This window comes from Huiozyma naganishii, chromosome 6 (assembly GCF_000348985.1).
Source record: "Huiozyma naganishii CBS 8797 chromosome 6, complete genome".
In the NCBI taxonomy this organism is placed as follows: domain Eukaryota; kingdom Fungi; phylum Ascomycota; class Saccharomycetes; order Saccharomycetales; family Saccharomycetaceae; genus Huiozyma; species Huiozyma naganishii.
The window spans coordinates 131,919-150,012 of NC_035927.1; the positions used below are offsets into that span (position 1 = coordinate 131,919).

An 18,094-nucleotide genomic window follows, 5' to 3' on the forward strand; every position below is an offset into this window, starting at 1 on the left:
ATATGTGCGCGGGTCATTATATTTCTTTCTTGTTATTGTTGAACTTACTTTGGAGTGTCGTTTGGCTTGGTAACTGGCCAAGAGTACTTTCTCTTTTCCAAGTCGATATAGTACTTGTGGTTTGCCAAGTAGTTCATTAGGCCCTTTGGACCTCTGGAGCCGTAAGGGTAGATCTCTGGCTGTGGAGCGTTTGGACCTTCCAAGTACTCCAAGAGTGGAGTGAACAAGGACCAAGAGACGTCCAATTCGTCGTCTCTGACGAAATTGGAGTGGTCTCCCATTAGAGCGTCTCTTATCAAGACCTCGTAGGCTTCTGGGATCCAGAAGTTCTGGTACCTCTTTGAGTAAGTCAAGTCCAAGTCTGTGACTTGGGTTTCCTTGGACAACCCAGGGACCTTTGCGTTGAACTTGACGTATACGGCCTCGTTTGGTTGGATTCTGATGATCAGTTCGTTGTTTGGGATGTCTGCGAAGACACCTGAGGCGACGCTCTTGAATTGCATTCTGATTTCGACTTTCCCCTCGTTCAAAGCTTTACCCGCTCTCATGACGACTGGGACACCTTCCCAACGTTCGTTCTGGATCTTGAAAGCCATGGACGCGAAAGTGATACACTTGCTTCCTGGTTTAACGGTTTCGTCATCCAAGTAAGCAGGTTTAGTACCGTCCTCTGATTTCCCGTACTGGCCGATCAAGATATCGTCGAGGTCAATTGGAGCCATACATTTCAAAACCTTAACTTTTTCGTCTCTGACGGATTCTGGGTCAAAAGAGGCAGGTCTCTCCATGGTCAACAAAGTCAATACTTGCAACAGATGGTTTTGCATGACGTCTCTGATGATCCCGATGTTGTCGAAGTACCCACCACGGCCCTCAGTCCCGAATGGTTCCTTGAACGAGATCTGGATACTCTGAACGGACTCTTTGTTCCAAGTAGAGTTCAAGAACGTGTTACCGAACCTCAAAACGAGCAAGTTCTTGACAAGCTCTTTGCCCAAGTAGTGGTCGATTCTGAAGATCTCCTCCTCCTTGAACAATGGGGCCAGACTGGCCTGCAAAGCTCTAGCACTGGCCAAGTCGTGCCCGAATGGCTTCTCAACAATGACCCTCGTCTTCCCCGTCTTTGAGTAAACGAGTTCCTTAATCTTCTGAGCGACACTCAAGAACACAGAGGGTGGCAGCGCAAAATAGAACAGTCTGTGAGGCTCATCGATCCAGCTTCTTGCCTCGACGGCCTCAATGGCCTTCTTCAACTTCAAGTACCCCTCATCCTTATCGTAAGCACCGTGCACGTACTCCACCATTTCGAAGAACGCCTCTACTTTCTCAGAAGTCGCATTCTTCAAGTGTGGCACGATCCTGGCCTTCAAATCTTCCTTTGTCAGTTCAGACCTGGCGTACCCGAAGATCTTGGTGCTTGGGTCCAAGTACCCCTCTCTGAACAGACCGAACAACGCTGGGAAAGTCTTCTTCTTGGCAAGATCACCGGAGGCACCGAACACGGTGATGACCGTGTCCTTATCGAATTTTGTAGGGGAAGCAGCGGAGGACATTTTGGATAGTTGTACGTTTTCTGTGTGGAGAGAACGATGCAGAGCGCAATGGCCAAACAGACAGACGAACCAGCAGAACCACAAGTGTACCATAATAGTCTCCTTCCCCAGCAGGTTTATATAATCATGCAATCGCAAATTCTTCGAGGAGAGTAAGGAGTTGTCCTCTGAAGGCACCGCGGGCGCTGTTTCCTAAAGGGGTAACACGGCGGGGCCAAGCAAAAAGGGGTTGTCGTTTTCGACGGCAAAATCTGGATTTTTTAGGGGTCGGTCACGTGCACCCCTATTTTTTGTGGCGGGCGGCGTTAGGCGGTGTTATATCTGGGTGTGTGGGTGGCTAGGGTTTGGTTTTTGGGGCTGGGTTTTTTAGGGTTTGCCTGGGTGGCGTCTGCTCAGAAGTGATTCATCACTCGCACTTTCATCGGCCAGAGAGTGCCTTGTATCGTTGTATATATCATGTGGCGAATTGGATTTAGACTCCCAGACCCAGAATGTTTGTGTTCTACACATCATTGTCTACAAACGTTATGCTATTATATACACAGACTATATCATCACCTCTACAATCCGTAGAATTCCGCATGCACGAATTTTCCAATCGGCACACCACGTGATATGTCGTTTTTATGGTGGAATCTCTGCGGGGTTCGCACCATTTCTACCCAGTGTCCCCCTCACCACGTATTCCCAACGGTAACAAGGTCTCGTTGCTGCTGCTGCTGCTGCGGGTCCAGTTGCAAGAACTCGTAGTGCAGCGGAGGGGTAGCGGGTACAGCGAGCCGCGAGTCCAATGGGTCCACGCTGGAAAGCTCCGCATGGTAGCGCCGCTCAAACTGCGCAGTGAGTTCCTCACGTTGCCGGCGGCTTTGCGCATCGTTCACTAGTCCACCACCGTTGATAGCACCGCCTGGAGAGGCGTTCACCTCGATGAAGTCTGTCTCGTAGGGCCTGGCAAAGCTGCTGCTGCTGCTGCTAGGCGAGGTGGTGATTGCATTCACACGCCGCTTACGTAGCGATTGAACTCTTCTCTGCGGATGCGGGTGGGCACGCTGCGAAAGATGCCGCACCATGTTCTGGATGTTACGGAAACCTGAAAGCTCAGTAGCAGAGGCCAGCGTGGCCCCACCAGCGTGTGGGTCTGTGACCAATCGGAATTCGCGGATGTACTTGTTACGGCCCGGGAGTTCCAAAATACATGAGCCCGGGTATAGCTGCTGTTGCGCTCGTATGTACTGGTACGCGTACCCTCCGGAACTGTTCCCCTCGTTGGAACTCCAACTGATCTCCGCAGAGAGTGTGGGCGGGCATGCAGCAGTGTACAGTGACGTCTCTTGCGTGCGGAATTGCACGAAGTCTGTGTCCGTCTCAGCAAACAGACTTAGAAGTTCGCGTGGTGTGATCACACAGTCTACCTCGGCCTCACATTCCGTGCGTGATGCTTCCAGTTTTTTGTCAAACACAGCCTGGATCGTTAAATGGTACAGTTCAGGCCCCGTGGCGGCTTTCAAGAGATGTCCCGTCGTTTGCTGCGGCGATTTCACGTTCACAAGCAGAGGTACAAGCTCGTTCTTTGTCTTCTCAGTGTATATCGTGAAACCAGGGTCAATAGCGGATAGGCAGGGGGCTGCCCCCTCCTGTTGTGCCTTCCATTGCCGTACCGCTTCGATGGTCCGGTGTAAAGAGATTATCCGGCCGTACTCGATCCCGACCACGTACTGAGCACCGAACCGCTGCTGGAATACATTGATGAGGCACAGGTCAAACTCCTGAACTGTCATCCCGTAGTGCGTCGCCAGTGAGACCCTGCACTGCGGTGCAATGCTCACCGCGAGTGGGCGCGAGGTGTCCCTCTTCAGGAACACGTCGTGACTCTGCCTCTGCAACATGATCTCCTCGCTCGATGTGATGCACCCAGAACACGCCAAACAATCGGACAGAGTGATACTCACTTTAGAAACGGCCTCGCTCTCCTTCTCAACGACGTACTCCCCATTAGGGTCCACCCCAGAGGGCTCGTGCGTCACCTCTGTCGTCTTAGTGCATGCAAGCTCAGGGCTGATAAAATCGTTCAAGTCCTCCTCAGACAGAAGCGTCGACATCCTTCACCGAGCTTCCCGTCGAGCAGAAGAACGATCAAGCAAGCGACACCCATATTATTGCAGCCGCACAATATATACAGTGCACTTCGCTTAGTTAATCGAAGCCATCTCGACGTCGTCTTTTCTTTTTCTGTCACATTTAGTAATCAATTCAATGGACCCTCGATATAGCAGCAACAGTAGTGTTGTCCCATAGGAAACGATGGTACCGTTCTGGAGACACATTGCCCGCTCACAGTCTAGAACAATGTCGTCTCTCAATGTAGCTGCTCTATCGAAATGGAATTCAGCGTTGGGCAACGACCCAACGCACAACCTCGCGAGTACCGTCCTCAAGAACTACAACGCGGACGATGCACTGCTCGACAAAACCCGTCTTACGCAGCAGGACAACCGCGTGTTCAACACAAAGATCTCTGCGGATACGGCGCCCGTGACAAACCAGCGTGCCTCCGGGCGGTGCTGGCTGTTTGCCGCAACGAACGAGCTGCGAATCCCCGTCATGAAGCAACTGAACTTGAAGGAGTTCGAACTGTCACAGGCGTACCTGTTCTTTTACGACAAGCTCGAGAAGGCCAATTACTTTTTGGACCAGGTCGTCCAATCTAGGGATGAACCCGTCGAGTCCAGGCTCGTGCAGTACCTGTTGACCTCCCCCACGGAGGACGGTGGACAGTATTCGATGTTCCTCAACATTGTGAAGAAGTACGGCCTGATTCCAAAGGACTTGTACGGTGACCAAGCGTTCTCAACAACTGCATCTAGAAAGTGGAACGCACTGTTGACAACCAAGTTGAGAGAGTTTGCGCAGCAATTGAGACAGTGCGATGTTGCGGATCTGCCCCAGATGAGAGAGCAGATGCAAAAGGATATCTTCAAGTTGATCACTTTGTTCATGGATTTACCCCCAGTCGGGCCTAACAACACTTTCAAATGGGAGTACCAGGACAAGGACAAAAACACACACTCCATCGAATGCACCCCTCTGCAATTTGCCACAGATTACTGTCAGTTGAGCCTACAACCACCACCTGTCTCGCTAATCAACGACCCAAGACACCCCTACGGTGAACTGATCAAGATTGACAAGTTAGGTAACGTTATCGGCGGCGACGACGTCCTGTACTTGAACGTCGACAACGAAACGCTTTCGAAGCTTGTTGCCAAGCGTCTGTCCAAGGATAAACCCGTGTTCTTTGGCTCACACACCCCAAAGTACATGGATAAGAAGTTCGGGGTCATGGATGTTCAATTGTGGAACTACAAGGCAGTCGGATACAATTTGACCCAATCGAAGGCGGACCGGATCAAGTACGGTGAGTCGTTGATGACTCACGCAATGCTGATCACGGGGTGTCACGTCCCGGAGGGCGAACAGGTCCCAGTGCGGTACCGCGTCGAAAACTCATGGGGGAAGGACTCCGGTAAGGACGGCTTGTACGTCATGACGCAAGAGTACTTCGAGGAATACTGTTTCCAAATCGTGGTTGATTTCGAAGATCTTCCTCAAGAACTCGCGGATATCTACAAGAGCGACAAAGCCGCTAACCCTATAGTCCTACCTATCTGGGACCCAATGGGTGCTCTAGCCGAGTAGTGTGATGCAGAAATGCGAGACACAAGGTATAAGAAAGACATCAATAATCTGTACATATAGATATATAAAAACTACTAAAGCGCTATACTCTTGTTATCTGTTCAACACACTCTCAGTTCATGGTACACGCTTCTTAACGTACAGCAACTCGTCTCTGACCTGTAATAGAAGAAACGTGCAAAAGAAGTGAAAAATAATATTGTAGTGTTTCAGATGGATTTACAAGACGCATTGGCTATTTTGGCAGTGAGATTGACACACATTCCACATTCCTGGGACTCGATAAACCACGACAGTACTTCCGTACTCACTGCATCTATACCCATCTCTTTTTATCGCTTTCCTTCTTTCTCTTTCTGTACAGGAAGGTACCTTTATTTTCTTTTTGCGTACTTGTCCTCTACGACGTCGTTCACTAATATCGAGGACAGAAGACTTCAGAGACTGACCAAGGTCAGATACATACATAAGGCATGTGGCTTAATCGATTACTGGTTTGTTGCTGGTTGGCCCTTCTCAGCGTCCCTGGGTGGGCTCTCGACGAAAGTTCTGCTGGTCTAGAGGGAACAGAAACACAACTGTTTGTGATAGAGTCCGTAAAAAGCGTTGACGAGTTGCTCAGCGCTCATCCACAATGGAAGTTTGAGAGGGATGTCAGCGGACTGCAGAATCACTACGTGTTTTCACAAGACATGGACGGATCGTTGCAGAAACGTTCCGATTATTCTGACAGTCCGGACGTTCTGTATTTTGAAAACTTGGTCAAATCTGAATACCTTTTCAAGAGAAGTCCGCTGCCGATAGCTTTACCAGTACCGGTACCAGCGCCACCCTACGACTCTAGCATGATCCCGCTGAAGGAGGCAGAGGAGAAACTGGAGATTAACGATCCAAATTTCGAAAAACAGTGGCATCTGATCAACGCCAACTACCCAGGGAATGACGTTAACGTGAAAGACGTGTGGTATGGCAATGTCACAGGGAGCGGTGTTGTAGTGGCCATTGTGGACGACGGGGTCGATTACGAAAACCCTGATATTGCAGATAATTTCTGCGCAGAAGGGTCCTGGGATTTCAACGATAATACCACGTTGCCCAAACCAAGACTTGCCGACGATTATCACGGAACGCGATGCGCCGGTGAGATTGCCGCCTCCAAGAATAATGGATTCTGTGGTATTGGGGTTGCCTATAACTCAAAGGTCTCAGGTCTACGGATACTTTCGGGACCACTGACACCGGAAGACGAGGCCGCCTCGTTGATGTATGCGCTTGATGTCAACGATATCTTTTCATGTTCTTGGGGCCCTCAAGACGACGGAAGACATTTGCAAGGACCTTCGGAACTTGTCCGGAAAGCATTGATCAAGGGTGTCACAGAGGGTAGACAAAAGAAGGGATCCGTATATGTGTTTGCCAGCGGTAACGGGGGTCATTTCGGCGATAATTGCAACTACGACGGCTACACAAACTCCATATACTCGATCACAATTGGTGCCATTGATCACAAGGGATTACACCCTCCTTACTCGGAAAGTTGCTCTGCTGTTATGGCTGTCACTTACTCTTCCGGATCAGGCGAGTTCATTCATTCCACAGATATAAACGATCAATGTAGTGATAGACATGGTGGGACCTCAGCTGCAGCACCCTTGGCAGCTGGTATATATGCGCTCTTACTCGAGGCAAATCCTGAGTTGACGTGGAGAGACGTCCAGTACTTGTCCATATTGTCGAGCAAAGAGATTACCAATCCTGATGCATTTCCACAGAGTGGTGCTATGGGGAGAAAATACTCACACACCTATGGGTACGGCAGGATTGATGCTTCAGAATTGGTTACCATGGCAAAAAGTTGGAAAAATGTAAAACCGCAGGCTTGGTACTTTTCAGAATTGGAAAATGTGAGTGGCATGACGAATAGAACCGATAATGAATTGAAATCCACAATATCTGTAACAGAAGACAATTTAAAGGATTCAAATCTTGAAAGGGTGGAACACGTCACCATAACAGTTGATATCGAAGCAGATATCAGAGGCCCAATCACAGTAGATTTAGTTTCTCCGTCTGGAATAGTATCCTATCTTGGGGTTGAACGGAATTTCGACCAGTCACCAGATGGGTTCAGAAGCTGGACTTTCATGTCGGTTGCTCATTGGGGTGAAACCGGTATTGGTGAATGGAAGCTATCTGTCAAAACCAAACGCGATGGTAACACCGTGAAACTGAACACCTGGAAACTAAAATTGTTTGGCGAGTCCATTGATCCGTCAAAGGCAGTACCATACGAGTACAATATGGGGAAGGATCCAGACGAGGTGCCCAAGCCAATCGCGATTTCTCAGTTGGGGAGTAATACGGCAACAGCAACGTCTCAAACCGCCGAAAACACTGCAGTTGTCACCACAACCACTACATCTCCCTCTTCATCAGTATCCGAAGCGGAGCATAGTAAAGTTAACAAATTACCTTCCCCTCGACAGGCAATGCATTACTTCATATCGCTGTTTGTGGTCGCTATCCTTCTTTTCCTAGTTTACTTCTTCATCTTTGTTAAATCCAGAAGGAGAATCAGAAGGTCTAGAGCGGAAGCGTACGAATTTGATATTATAGATACGGACTCGGACTACGATTCCACTATGGACAGCCGGTTATCTTCTAATATGGCGAGTAGTGGAATGCAAGAAAACACTGAAATTGATGACTTTGACTTTGACTTGTCAGACGAGGATAACCTAGTAACACCAGCGGATCATTCAGCCGAGACCCCCCAGATAGATTATGTTTTGAATGATTCTTCCCCGACTGAAACGAAGAAAACTGTATCCGGTGAAGTCAAAGGTAGAGAGGGGAACTCAGGTGATGAAGGGCAAACCTCTAAGGAAGCTGAAAACCCTTTTTTTTCCCCAGACGATCCAACTGACACTAAACAAACTCATGATGAGAACTGATCATCACAACAGTGTTAGGAAATCATCATACTTCTCGAGAGAATTTCTCCGTCCCATGTTAATAGATTATATATCCCCGGTAACTTAACAGTAACGTAAATCACATCGAACAAAAAAAATGACAATAATTATAATTAAAGGTGCAAAAGAGCGGAAATATCGATTTGTTGCTTTCGAGATAGCAGGAAACCACACACGGTAGATACGTTCTGAGGTTCATCCGTGTTGACTTTGCTATTTGCGTAAAATCGTTTCCAAACTAGAGATGTTTCTGCCTTTTCTGATTCTTTTATCCACTGTACCCCTATGTATTCAAGCAATGGACATGTCGTCCGGAGCTGAGGACGACACTGTGTATACGAGACCCGACATTAGAGATGCAGTTCCAAGGACTTTCCACTGGATTGCTACCGTTGCCATGTTATTTCTGTTACCTTGTTTGACTGCCGCGTTTGCGTTTGCGGGAAGACTGCGCGGGTCCCTTTTCTTACATGCGATTTCCGGAGTTTACGCTATCATGGAAGTGCTGATACTAAGTTTTGCTGATAATGATGGTGTCGAGAATAGAACGTCAAAAGGGACTGGTGTTAGCTTATTACTACTGATCTGGTCAAATCTTTTGATTGGAATTGTGGCAAGACGTCATTTGTTCTCAAAGATCTCAGACACGTCAACTCCAATCACAAATTTTACTCTTTTAACGAAGATTCACGCTACTATGTCCTTTCTGATTCCAATTGCAGGGTTTATTAAAGTGTGTCTGGCTCCGGTTTCAATGTTTGGCTTTTGCCGGGATTCCCATACCGGACAATGCATTGCGCATGGTATCATGGGGACCAGCTTCATTTTTTATGGTTTGATTTATTGTATCGTGCTGGTAATACCTCGCTTTCGGCAGTCCGAATCAAGGGTTTCTCAAGATCACATCGACAGCTGGATTATGTGTTTGTATGGGATTGTTAACACATTCACAGAGCATAGATGGGGCAGGGAAGAGTGGTTTATGCACGATTACCAACACACTGCAATGGGGATTATATGGTGGTGTGGAGGAATTCTTGGGATATATCTGTCCCGAAACGGGCGCAGAACCTTTGTACCAAGTTTGATCATCATGTTTACCGGCTGGGCTATGACCCAGCACCACCAACACTTAGAAATCAGCACCAAAGTTCATCTTCTATTTGGGTTGATTCTGACAGTTGGCGGTGCTTTGAGGATCGTTGAAATTACATTTCTATTAAAGGATGGAAGATGTGCATCTTCCGGAGAGATTCTTTCCTTCCAATATTTAGCGCCGTTCTGTTTGATTTGTGCTGGAACGTTATTCATGTCTGCCAATGAGCAGCAACTAGTATTGGTACTACGGCTGGGTGCAGAACAGAGCGCATATATCATGATTATAGTTTCAGGCGCTTTCCTTCTAACATTTTGGTTCCTGTTTAGTTTGGACTTTTATCTCCTCCTAGTTAAAAGGAGGCAGTCATCCGTCGGCTTTTTGGACAAATATTTGAATACAGAGAACGAAGTGCATGAGCCTACTACAGAACCTGAATTTGAAATGGATTCTCAGTCTGGTTAAAATAATCCACTCTACTTCCTTAATACAAAACCATATTTTGTGATTCCGCCAAAAAGTGGCGTTCAGCGTGTTGTTCTTGTTATCATTAAATTATTATTCTTACTATGCTATTTTAAATAAGAGAAAGCGAAAAAACAAAGAGGTCCTTTGACAGTGGTTTCTGGTCCGCCCTGAATACTCAACTCATTATGAGGCCAATCTCTCACCTTTGTTCTTGATCTCACTTTTTTCTATGCGAATACTGTTTTACTGGAATTTGAAAATGAAAAAAAGCTGTCGCCGGCATTAAAAGTGAAGGAAGAACGAACCCAAAGCAATATAGCTGTTGCCAAAAGGAAGTACAGGTTACCAGACCAATTGCACACCAGACGGAGGAGAAATCATGAGCTCTACCCTTCAGAATAAGACCTCGTGGTCCAAAAACGGAATCATTGCCTATGGTGACTTTGAATCCCCGGAAAGTAACCTCTGTATAACTTTTCTGGAGACAATCAATGGTGTCAATTGGAGGCTGCATCCACCGCAGCGATATGTCATATACCCTCAACTGCACGAGACGAGTGCGGTACCAGAAACCGCGACCGCCTCATCACCAAGTACGCTGGGCGCTGGAACGTCAACTGTTAGTAATGCAAGCTCAAAATCTTCAGCTTCCTTTTTCTACAACATTTCTTCGGTACACTGGAATAACTGGTTCAGTCTCCCGGGTGACATGCTTGCCGTCTGTGATGAACTTGGGAATATGACAATGCTAATTTCTGGGCAAGGACCTGAAGGCATCTCAACGTACGATAAGTTGACGATGCTTTTCCAAGACAACATATACAAAATACACAACCACGTCATGCCATTGAGTCCAATCACCAAAATAAACAAGAACCTTGAGAGGAAGAAGACCAAGAAACAATATCACACCACGATCTTAGATTTTCATTGGATTAGTTCGTCGAAGAATATTATTGTTTCCCAATTCTGTGCGTTAGACACAACTATCAACACATATAGGAACAAAGCGCAGCAAATCCCCCCATTTGGTGTGTTCCATCCACCTTTCATGAAATACGCTTGCGTTGCTGTCCGTAGAAATGGACAAATTGATTTTTGGTATCAGTTCTCAAACTCAAAGGATCATAAAAAGATTACATTGCAGCTGGCGATGTCTCACACCCAAAGGTTCAAGGAACTGGATTGGTTACGCTTTGCCAATATTACACCGATGGACAAAGGCCATTGTATGTTGGTTACTACTTATTCTCAATTGACACACACTCTTTCTTTTTACAAATTAAACGTTTCCTGGAATGCTAACGCGGCAAAATCTGCAGTGCTGAGTGATCCGACACTTAAAATCCAGCATATTCTAACGACTTCTATTAATAATGTAGATGAAAGAGGAAACGTCTTGGAGCTAACAAATCTACATGTAGTGTCTAAATCTTCTTCATCAGAGAAAGATCACCATCCTGAAGTAATTTTAGTGTATCATGTTGTCGGCACAGGTGAGTCACTTATGAAACGAATCCGATTAATGCATACTTACTTGGCCCCAGATTATCTCTCGATTTTGAAACCAGACTATTGGGAACAGCAACAGAAACAAGTGAACGGGAGGGGCAATGATCAGAGCGTAAACCCCAAAGCACCACTGAAAACCAACCGGTATAACATAAGATACTACTCCGATATGATACTTAATGGGAAAATAAGTTTTTTGTCTTCAGAAGTATTAGATGGTTTTGTGACACTATATTTTGAAAATGGAGATATACAAGTTTTCAATTCGAGTGATTGGGAATTGGAAACCAAAAGACTTGTTAATCAAGTAAAGGAAGGTAAATTCACTAATATAATCACATCTGTGATAAGTACAGGATTGAATTTCCCAAAACTACCATCTTTGATTGCCGTCGAATGGATAAATGTATCACCAACGATGTCTGGTGTGATCTTAAAAAAACACGGCGTCGCGACACCGGAATTTCATAGTATCAGTAGAGACGATGTTTCGGATCCACAGAACGACGTGGTGGATGCAACCGCATTTGCATTTGCATTTGTAGGGAGCATCCACAGACAACTTTCCACCGAGGACCTTTCGGTTGCCTTCAAGACCCATATATTGAAGCTAGCCACAAATGACGAGAAGCGGGCTGCAGGTTTTATTATGGCTCTTATGAAGAGCATTTATCCGTTTTTCAACGTTTCGTTAGGTGCTCCGAGAGAATTGATGGAGAAGATGGTTTCTTCGAGACCGATTCAAAAGATAATGTTGCTCCAGATGGAATTAGGAAATGGCCTTAAGGAGGAGCAGGATATTGCAGAGATGGCAAGGATTGTTCTCTTTTTGAAAAATGTGCTCTTTTCATTCAACGGAGTAGCGAGGAATATTCAATTTGCCATTGAGCAAATGAATAACGGCAACGGTGCAGGGCAGATGAACTCTGGGAAGTTATTTCAAACAGCTTTTTCGAAGCAGGACCTGATTCACTCTCTCATACCAATTGCTAAATGGTTTGTTAAGTTTGTTGCCTACCTGATGCAAGAGGTATTGCTTCTGATAAACTCTAGCAGTTACAAATCCAGTTCTCTTGTGTTTGGTGTCTTTGGTTCAAAAATGTGCAGGCAGCTAATCCTTTCCATTTTGACAGAAATTAAGAAAGTTGTCCACGTAATTAGTAAATTCCCAGAAACTGTCTATCCAATTTTGAACGAATCCTCGAACTATCTGAAGGTAGTGTTGAAAGAGTCACCAGTGGACTTTGAGAAATTCGAGACATTTTTGATCAATGTCAATAACAAGCTGACCGCCGTTGGAGAGGACCAAACCCCAGAATACAAGGAGAATATTATAAACCGAGAACATTCGCTACTGGTGAAGGCAGAGATACCAGAAAAATTCGCAAACATAAGCGCATTCCTCGTGGCTTACTCCAAGAACACTCTGCTCTCGAACTCGAACGCAGCAAGCATCTATTTCACGGATACATCAGGGCTACGTATCTCCCAGAATGAATTTTTCGTGCCAGAGGTAAACCGCCTGCTACAGCCCATTGAGGAAGGTCTTGTACTGAACTCTGAGCAACTTTCAGATAAGTTCAAGAACTCACTAGCCTTCAGCCAGCCAATTTACGACGGCATTACGTACGACAAGTTCAGCGAAATGGAATTGAATGACGGGAAGATGAAGCGTTGCAGCAGATGCGGATGTCTCACCCGCGCAGGCTACCCAATTTCACACGACAAGACGATAATACCAACCAGCTACCAAACAAAGAGATGGCCCGCCATGTACACCCGGTTCTGTATCTGCTCTGGGCTACTCTACGAGGTATAGGGACCCCAATATGGTGCCAAACTCGAAAAAAAAGGGGGAGGATAGAGCCGTGCAGAAAGGCAGGCATACCGTCGTACACTTCATCAAGCGATGCAAATGACGGCCTCGTGTAACAATAGACCTCCTATGTTTCTCTGCCCTTCCTACCGCAGCTCGAACCGTCCTCGAGCGGCGTTTCTGAGTATGTGACGAAGCCAAGAAATTTCCTAAAGCGGAAAATGCCAGATATACCAGCTCCACAACTTTTGTAGGGCTCTTTCTCTGAGTTTTTCCGAAAAAAGACAGAAAAAAAAGAAAAAAAAAGAAACATTTCCGTGGAAGAAGACGATCCAAACGTCTTTCCTACCGTCAGCACGATATATATATATGTAGGTACGGTAGCTGAACCCTGGGAGAGCACATTCTACGAACAGTAAGAACACTATACGTAATTGTAACCGACTAAACCATATTTTTCTTAGTTTGCGGGTGCCCATTTTATTTCTTTTACCAACTGGAATATAAGCATATTCCATTTATTTATTGTTATCTAGTTGAAGAAGGAAGCAACAAGCAACAGGCAATAGTAATGACCGCAGACGCTGCACGTAGCTTTCTAGATGTCCCCGAAAAAAAAGTATCAGTTCTTGAGAAACTGAAGCAGACCAATTATTCTATGCATGATTACGAAACAAATGATACCACGGACAGCGCGGACTCGGACACTAAAATACCGTGCACTGGCGTAGAAATATCCAAGGAGCCTGAGACTGCTATGTTGGGAAGTATAAGCCAGCTGGAACTGGAATTATCTCCCGATGAAAGACAGCTGGTCAAGGAATCGTGGTCCATGATACTAAATGACGACCTGTTGACGGAAAATCTGTCGCATTTCTATAAGAAGTTGAAGAGGAATACCAAATTCGGGGTAAGCTCGAGCACCCCCATGAACGCTCGATTTGCAAAAACGGATTGCGATTCGAAGGAGACAAAGTCTGAGTTTAAAATCAAGATGGATGTCAAAAAGGACTCGGAAGTGGAAAGATGCGTTTTCTGCACTCAGTTCTACGAAAATTTAATCACCTTCGATAAAAATATTGAGCTAATTTTCCCCTCGATAAGGCACCAGGCGGTGTCGTTTTCAAGATTGGTAAACAGGGCCGTCAACAGTATAGATCACATTCATGACTTGGACGAAGAGCTGAGTGGTATTGGGAAAAGACACGCCCGCATACTCGGGATCAGCACAGAAAACTTCAAAGTCATGGGCTCCGCATTCTTGTATACTCTACAGGAGAGGTTCGGTACAATGTTCACTTTGGAGTTGGAGCGTTGTTGGGCTACTTTCTACTTTTACTTGGCCAACAGTCTGTTGATTTTCGGTTCGGATCCTGTCCTGCTCACTAAAGGTATGCTTAAAGAGGGTGGGGCCAAACAACTCAGCAAACCCGTTCCATACAATATACGGTCTGCGCAATGCACTGTCAGCAACATGTCAGATACCTCGGATGACGATGATTCCGAATCTATAATGTTGCCTGTGCCCATCCTCGTGACTGATATGGAGAGCACACCATCGTCTATCCATACAAGGGACGATGGCAAGACGAGGAAAACCAAGTCTACATATTCCCATAAAACCGACAAGTCCAGAAGCTCGAGAAACACACTAGCAGAGAACTCACACAAGAAAGCGGCCTGTGCTGTTGAACGAGAGCAAAGGCATCATTATCCATTAAGAGAAACTCATAGCAAGACTTCGGATTACACTAACGACATGGAGACAGTCAACTCCCGACAACGTCTTGCCGCGAAACTCAACAAGAAGGACTGCACAATCATGTAATCGTATTGGAATACGCAGATATGTATATATAGATGGATAGAACTATACCGCATCTCACATAAGCCAGCAAAGGTACGCGTTCTGAGACGCGCCTTTTTCCCAATTGGGAAAAAATGCCATTAAATCGCCAATTTGAACTTGCAACGAAATTTCACAACTTTACAGTAAAAGTCCTTGGGCAACCAAAATTAGTTTATAACTGTCTGGCCAGCTCTAGTGTCGAAGTTTACTCGTCGCATTTCCCTGTGAATTATTGAGCTTACACTTGGTATTCTGAATTTGTGCATACTAAATTGAGTGTGAAACTATTCGACTAAACCTGGGACGGCAAGTATGACAGAAAATGACATGATACCAGAAGGATACGGATCCTCCCAGCTGTTAAATTCATCGTTCTACTCTTCGAATTCGGGAAACGCGTTGGATCATTCACGGAACTTTCGAAACTCGTTGGTGCTTGATGAATTCTCTGAACAAAATCTACATCGGTACTTGGAAGAGGAAGAGGGCGATATCACCTCGGGCACTACACATTCACAAAGGTCCAACCAGAACGATAATTATGACTGGAGTTACAAACTTTCACCCCAAAAACGGATTGAACGTCCAACAGAGGTCAGAACGGTCAATATGACGGCTTCTCCTTCGTTGAGTGCATTGGTAGAATTGCTAAACGAAAAGTCCAAAACTGCAGAGCAAAGAATGAAGTCACAACTAATCACGGAAGTGCCGATCATTGAAGAGGATGAGAAGGAGGAGGAGGTGTTGAAAGAAAGAAATGAAGTAAACATGGATTTTGAGGAGAAGGAATCAGCCTCAAAACCTGTTTTCCAGAACAGTTCTCCTAATCTGATTGATATTGATGGTGAGGAAAATAACTTTGTTACAAACTTAAATCCATTCAGATCGTTTGAGGAACCTGATTTTATGACAACACCCAAAGTTCAGCAGAAACCCCAATTGAGTGAAAAGTTTGTCCCCACCGATTCTTTGATAACAGAAGAGGAGGAAGAATATGTAGGTGAAGAAAACCACGAAACTGAAGGTTACAACGACAACATAGGTGGATCACCTGTGGATGCAGTTTCTATGAGCAACATCAATGTTCAAAGTGCGGAAGATAGTGATATTCAAGAGAAAATTCAAAATAAGCCAAATTTTCAGCCAGACTCTGTAAATGAAGATGCAGCGATGTTGCACGAAGAACACGTTTCAAAAACTCAAGAACCCTCCATTAACATACCAAAGAAAACTTTTGCAACAAGGAAATATAAGAAACCTGTACGGAAACTAGATTCTGCATCTACTGATACAAAGGAAAAAAAGAGGTCTAGTTTCTTTTCGTTCTTCAAGAAAAAATCGGCCAAAGATCCTAAGACAGAATCAAGTCTGCTACCTCCAAAACGAAGTAAGGCGACACAATCTCGACCAAGGAGCTATTCGCTCGGAACCAAGAGCCAACTAACCGCACTGCCAAACTCAAGGTCAATATCTGAAAATGTGCAAACTCAACCTTCGGCAAGAAACAACAAGTTTTCAAGCTCTCTGAGTCTGTTTGGGGACGTTCATGAAGAAGACGGCGAAATAGATCATGGTACCATCCAAAATTTACATGCCCCACAAGAACAGAACAAAAAGTCTGTTGGTCAAGATGCTGATACTAACGACACGGTATCCCCGCCAAAAAGGTTAGATCCTTTGGAATCCAATATTACTTTAGACAACTATAAGAGCAATCCAAGTGCTGCCCCAAATGAGGAAAGTATGCCCTTCAGTCCAATTGATAGCGGGAACATTGAGCAGTCTGCTTCAGGGGCAAAGGATAGGTTTACCACTTCGACAGACCTTGCACCTAACGATCTTTTACCGATGCCCCCTAAAATATCACCGGCGCTGAAAGACACGTCAAGTTACGATGAGAGACGCGACTCGGGTGAAGTTTACTTTCCTAAATCACTAAATGAAGATGAAATCGACTGTATTATACAACTAGAAAGAAACAGATCTCTGAAATCTGTCAATCAGAAAATATCGACTGACACACTTTCTGTTAAAGCGCAAAGCGAGGGGATGACCGTTGAGGAAGCCTCCGATGTTGTTTTGGCAAACCCAGATCTCTCAAAGAGCCCCAGTAATAGTATTCTAAAGAATACAGGAAGGTTTGAAAACCTTGATCCCATGTCGAATGGATTATCAAGTCTGAAATCTTTCGACGGAAAAATGGATCAACTAAGCTTAGACACGGATAGATCTACTGAAGAAAAATTGACGAAATTGGCTGGCGAACGAGATATCACGCTGATAATCCAACCGAGTAACTCGTTTGAAGGGGACAGAGACGCATATTCGACGAATCACCAAAATAAGAAAGTTAAGAATACAGGACAACATGATGGCATGGTATCAGATAGCAAGCCAATTGCTGAGGTCGATCCAGAGTTAATGACTGACATCATGGAGTTTGCTAATATCATCAATTTTGGGGATGAAATCAATTTCGATTTAGACATAAACGAGCCCTCCGATACTTTTGCATATGATAAGGTAAGAACACTCGATAGTCCTGTTCTTAAACCACCTCAAATGTCACATGCGAGTAATCACGATATAAGACTGACCTTCCACTCACCAACAGAGGAGACGCCAGTTGAGAAAAAGGATACCGTAAATGAACAATTTATAAATGACGATTTTGAAAACGAAGAATTCAACGACGAGGACATATACGAGTCATTGAAAATCAAGAAACCACAGAAACCTGAAAGTCAGATATCTTCACCTCATATGGAAGAGTACATTTCCCATAGTTACCATGCCGGAACTTCGACGGACAGACCTATCTCAATGTCGTTCAAGGGCCTTACCTCTTCAATGAACCACACTGAGAGCTCAGAAAATTTGAGCAACAATCAGCGGGTCAATTTCTCTTCCAAGATTATACTTTACGATACCTATAGCGGGATAGATTACGATAGGAGGCCGGATATCAGCACATGTAACCAGCTAACTCCACAGCTTGCTCAGATGATCAAATCCGAATTGAATGATTTGAAGGCATCGATGGAGGTCCATCAGGACTCTAGATGCTACACTCAATTCTTTTGATCTTTACGCAACTTTGTCTATAGAATATGTGACACTTTAAAATTC

At 45.2% G+C, this 18,094-nt stretch overlaps 8 protein-coding genes across 8 annotated transcripts; 6 read left to right on the forward strand and 2 right to left on the reverse strand.

Annotated features, from left to right (window-relative positions):
- Positions 1–44: 44 nt before the first annotated feature.
- On the reverse strand, positions 45–1,553 carry ZWF1 (glucose-6-phosphate dehydrogenase; the record flags this gene model as incomplete). The annotated part of the gene is made up of 1 exon (XM_022608499.1): positions 45–1,553. The coding sequence occupies one exon, from the start codon at positions 1,551–1,553 to the stop codon at positions 45–47; it is 1,509 nt and encodes a 502-aa protein (XP_022464989.1).
- Positions 1,554–2,227: 674 nt separating this feature from the next.
- Positions 2,228–3,652, reverse strand: NAR1 (iron-sulfur cluster assembly protein NAR1; the record flags this gene model as incomplete). The annotated part of the gene is made up of 1 exon (XM_022608500.1): positions 2,228–3,652. One exon carries the CDS (start codon positions 3,650–3,652, stop codon positions 2,228–2,230), a length of 1,425 nt encoding a protein of 474 aa, XP_022464990.1.
- Positions 3,653–3,899: 247 nt separating this feature from the next.
- LAP3 (bleomycin hydrolase) lies at positions 3,900–5,249 on the forward strand (the record flags this gene model as incomplete). The annotated part of the gene is made up of 1 exon (XM_022608501.1): positions 3,900–5,249. The coding sequence occupies one exon, from the start codon at positions 3,900–3,902 to the stop codon at positions 5,247–5,249; it is 1,350 nt and encodes a 449-aa protein (XP_022464991.1).
- Positions 5,250–5,722: 473 nt separating this feature from the next.
- Positions 5,723–8,203, forward strand: KEX2 (kexin KEX2; the record flags this gene model as incomplete). Its single annotated transcript, XM_022608502.1, has 1 exon — positions 5,723–8,203. One exon carries the CDS (start codon positions 5,723–5,725, stop codon positions 8,201–8,203), a length of 2,481 nt encoding a protein of 826 aa, XP_022464992.1.
- A 265-nt stretch (positions 8,204–8,468) lies between these two features.
- On the forward strand, positions 8,469–9,785 carry YTP1 (Ytp1p; the record flags this gene model as incomplete). The annotated part of the gene is made up of 1 exon (XM_022608503.1): positions 8,469–9,785. One exon carries the CDS (start codon positions 8,469–8,471, stop codon positions 9,783–9,785), a length of 1,317 nt encoding a protein of 438 aa, XP_022464993.1.
- A 382-nt stretch (positions 9,786–10,167) lies between these two features.
- Positions 10,168–13,119, forward strand: SIN4 (Sin4p; the record flags this gene model as incomplete). Its single annotated transcript, XM_022608504.1, has 1 exon — positions 10,168–13,119. The coding sequence occupies one exon, from the start codon at positions 10,168–10,170 to the stop codon at positions 13,117–13,119; it is 2,952 nt and encodes a 983-aa protein (XP_022464994.1).
- Positions 13,120–13,687: 568 nt separating this feature from the next.
- KNAG0F00800 (uncharacterized protein) lies at positions 13,688–14,944 on the forward strand (the record flags this gene model as incomplete). The annotated part of the gene is made up of 1 exon (XM_022608505.1): positions 13,688–14,944. One exon carries the CDS (start codon positions 13,688–13,690, stop codon positions 14,942–14,944), a length of 1,257 nt encoding a protein of 418 aa, XP_022464995.1.
- A 333-nt stretch (positions 14,945–15,277) lies between these two features.
- On the forward strand, positions 15,278–18,049 carry BNI4 (Bni4p; the record flags this gene model as incomplete). The annotated part of the gene is made up of 1 exon (XM_022608506.1): positions 15,278–18,049. The coding sequence occupies one exon, from the start codon at positions 15,278–15,280 to the stop codon at positions 18,047–18,049; it is 2,772 nt and encodes a 923-aa protein (XP_022464996.1).
- Positions 18,050–18,094: the final 45 nt, after the last annotated feature.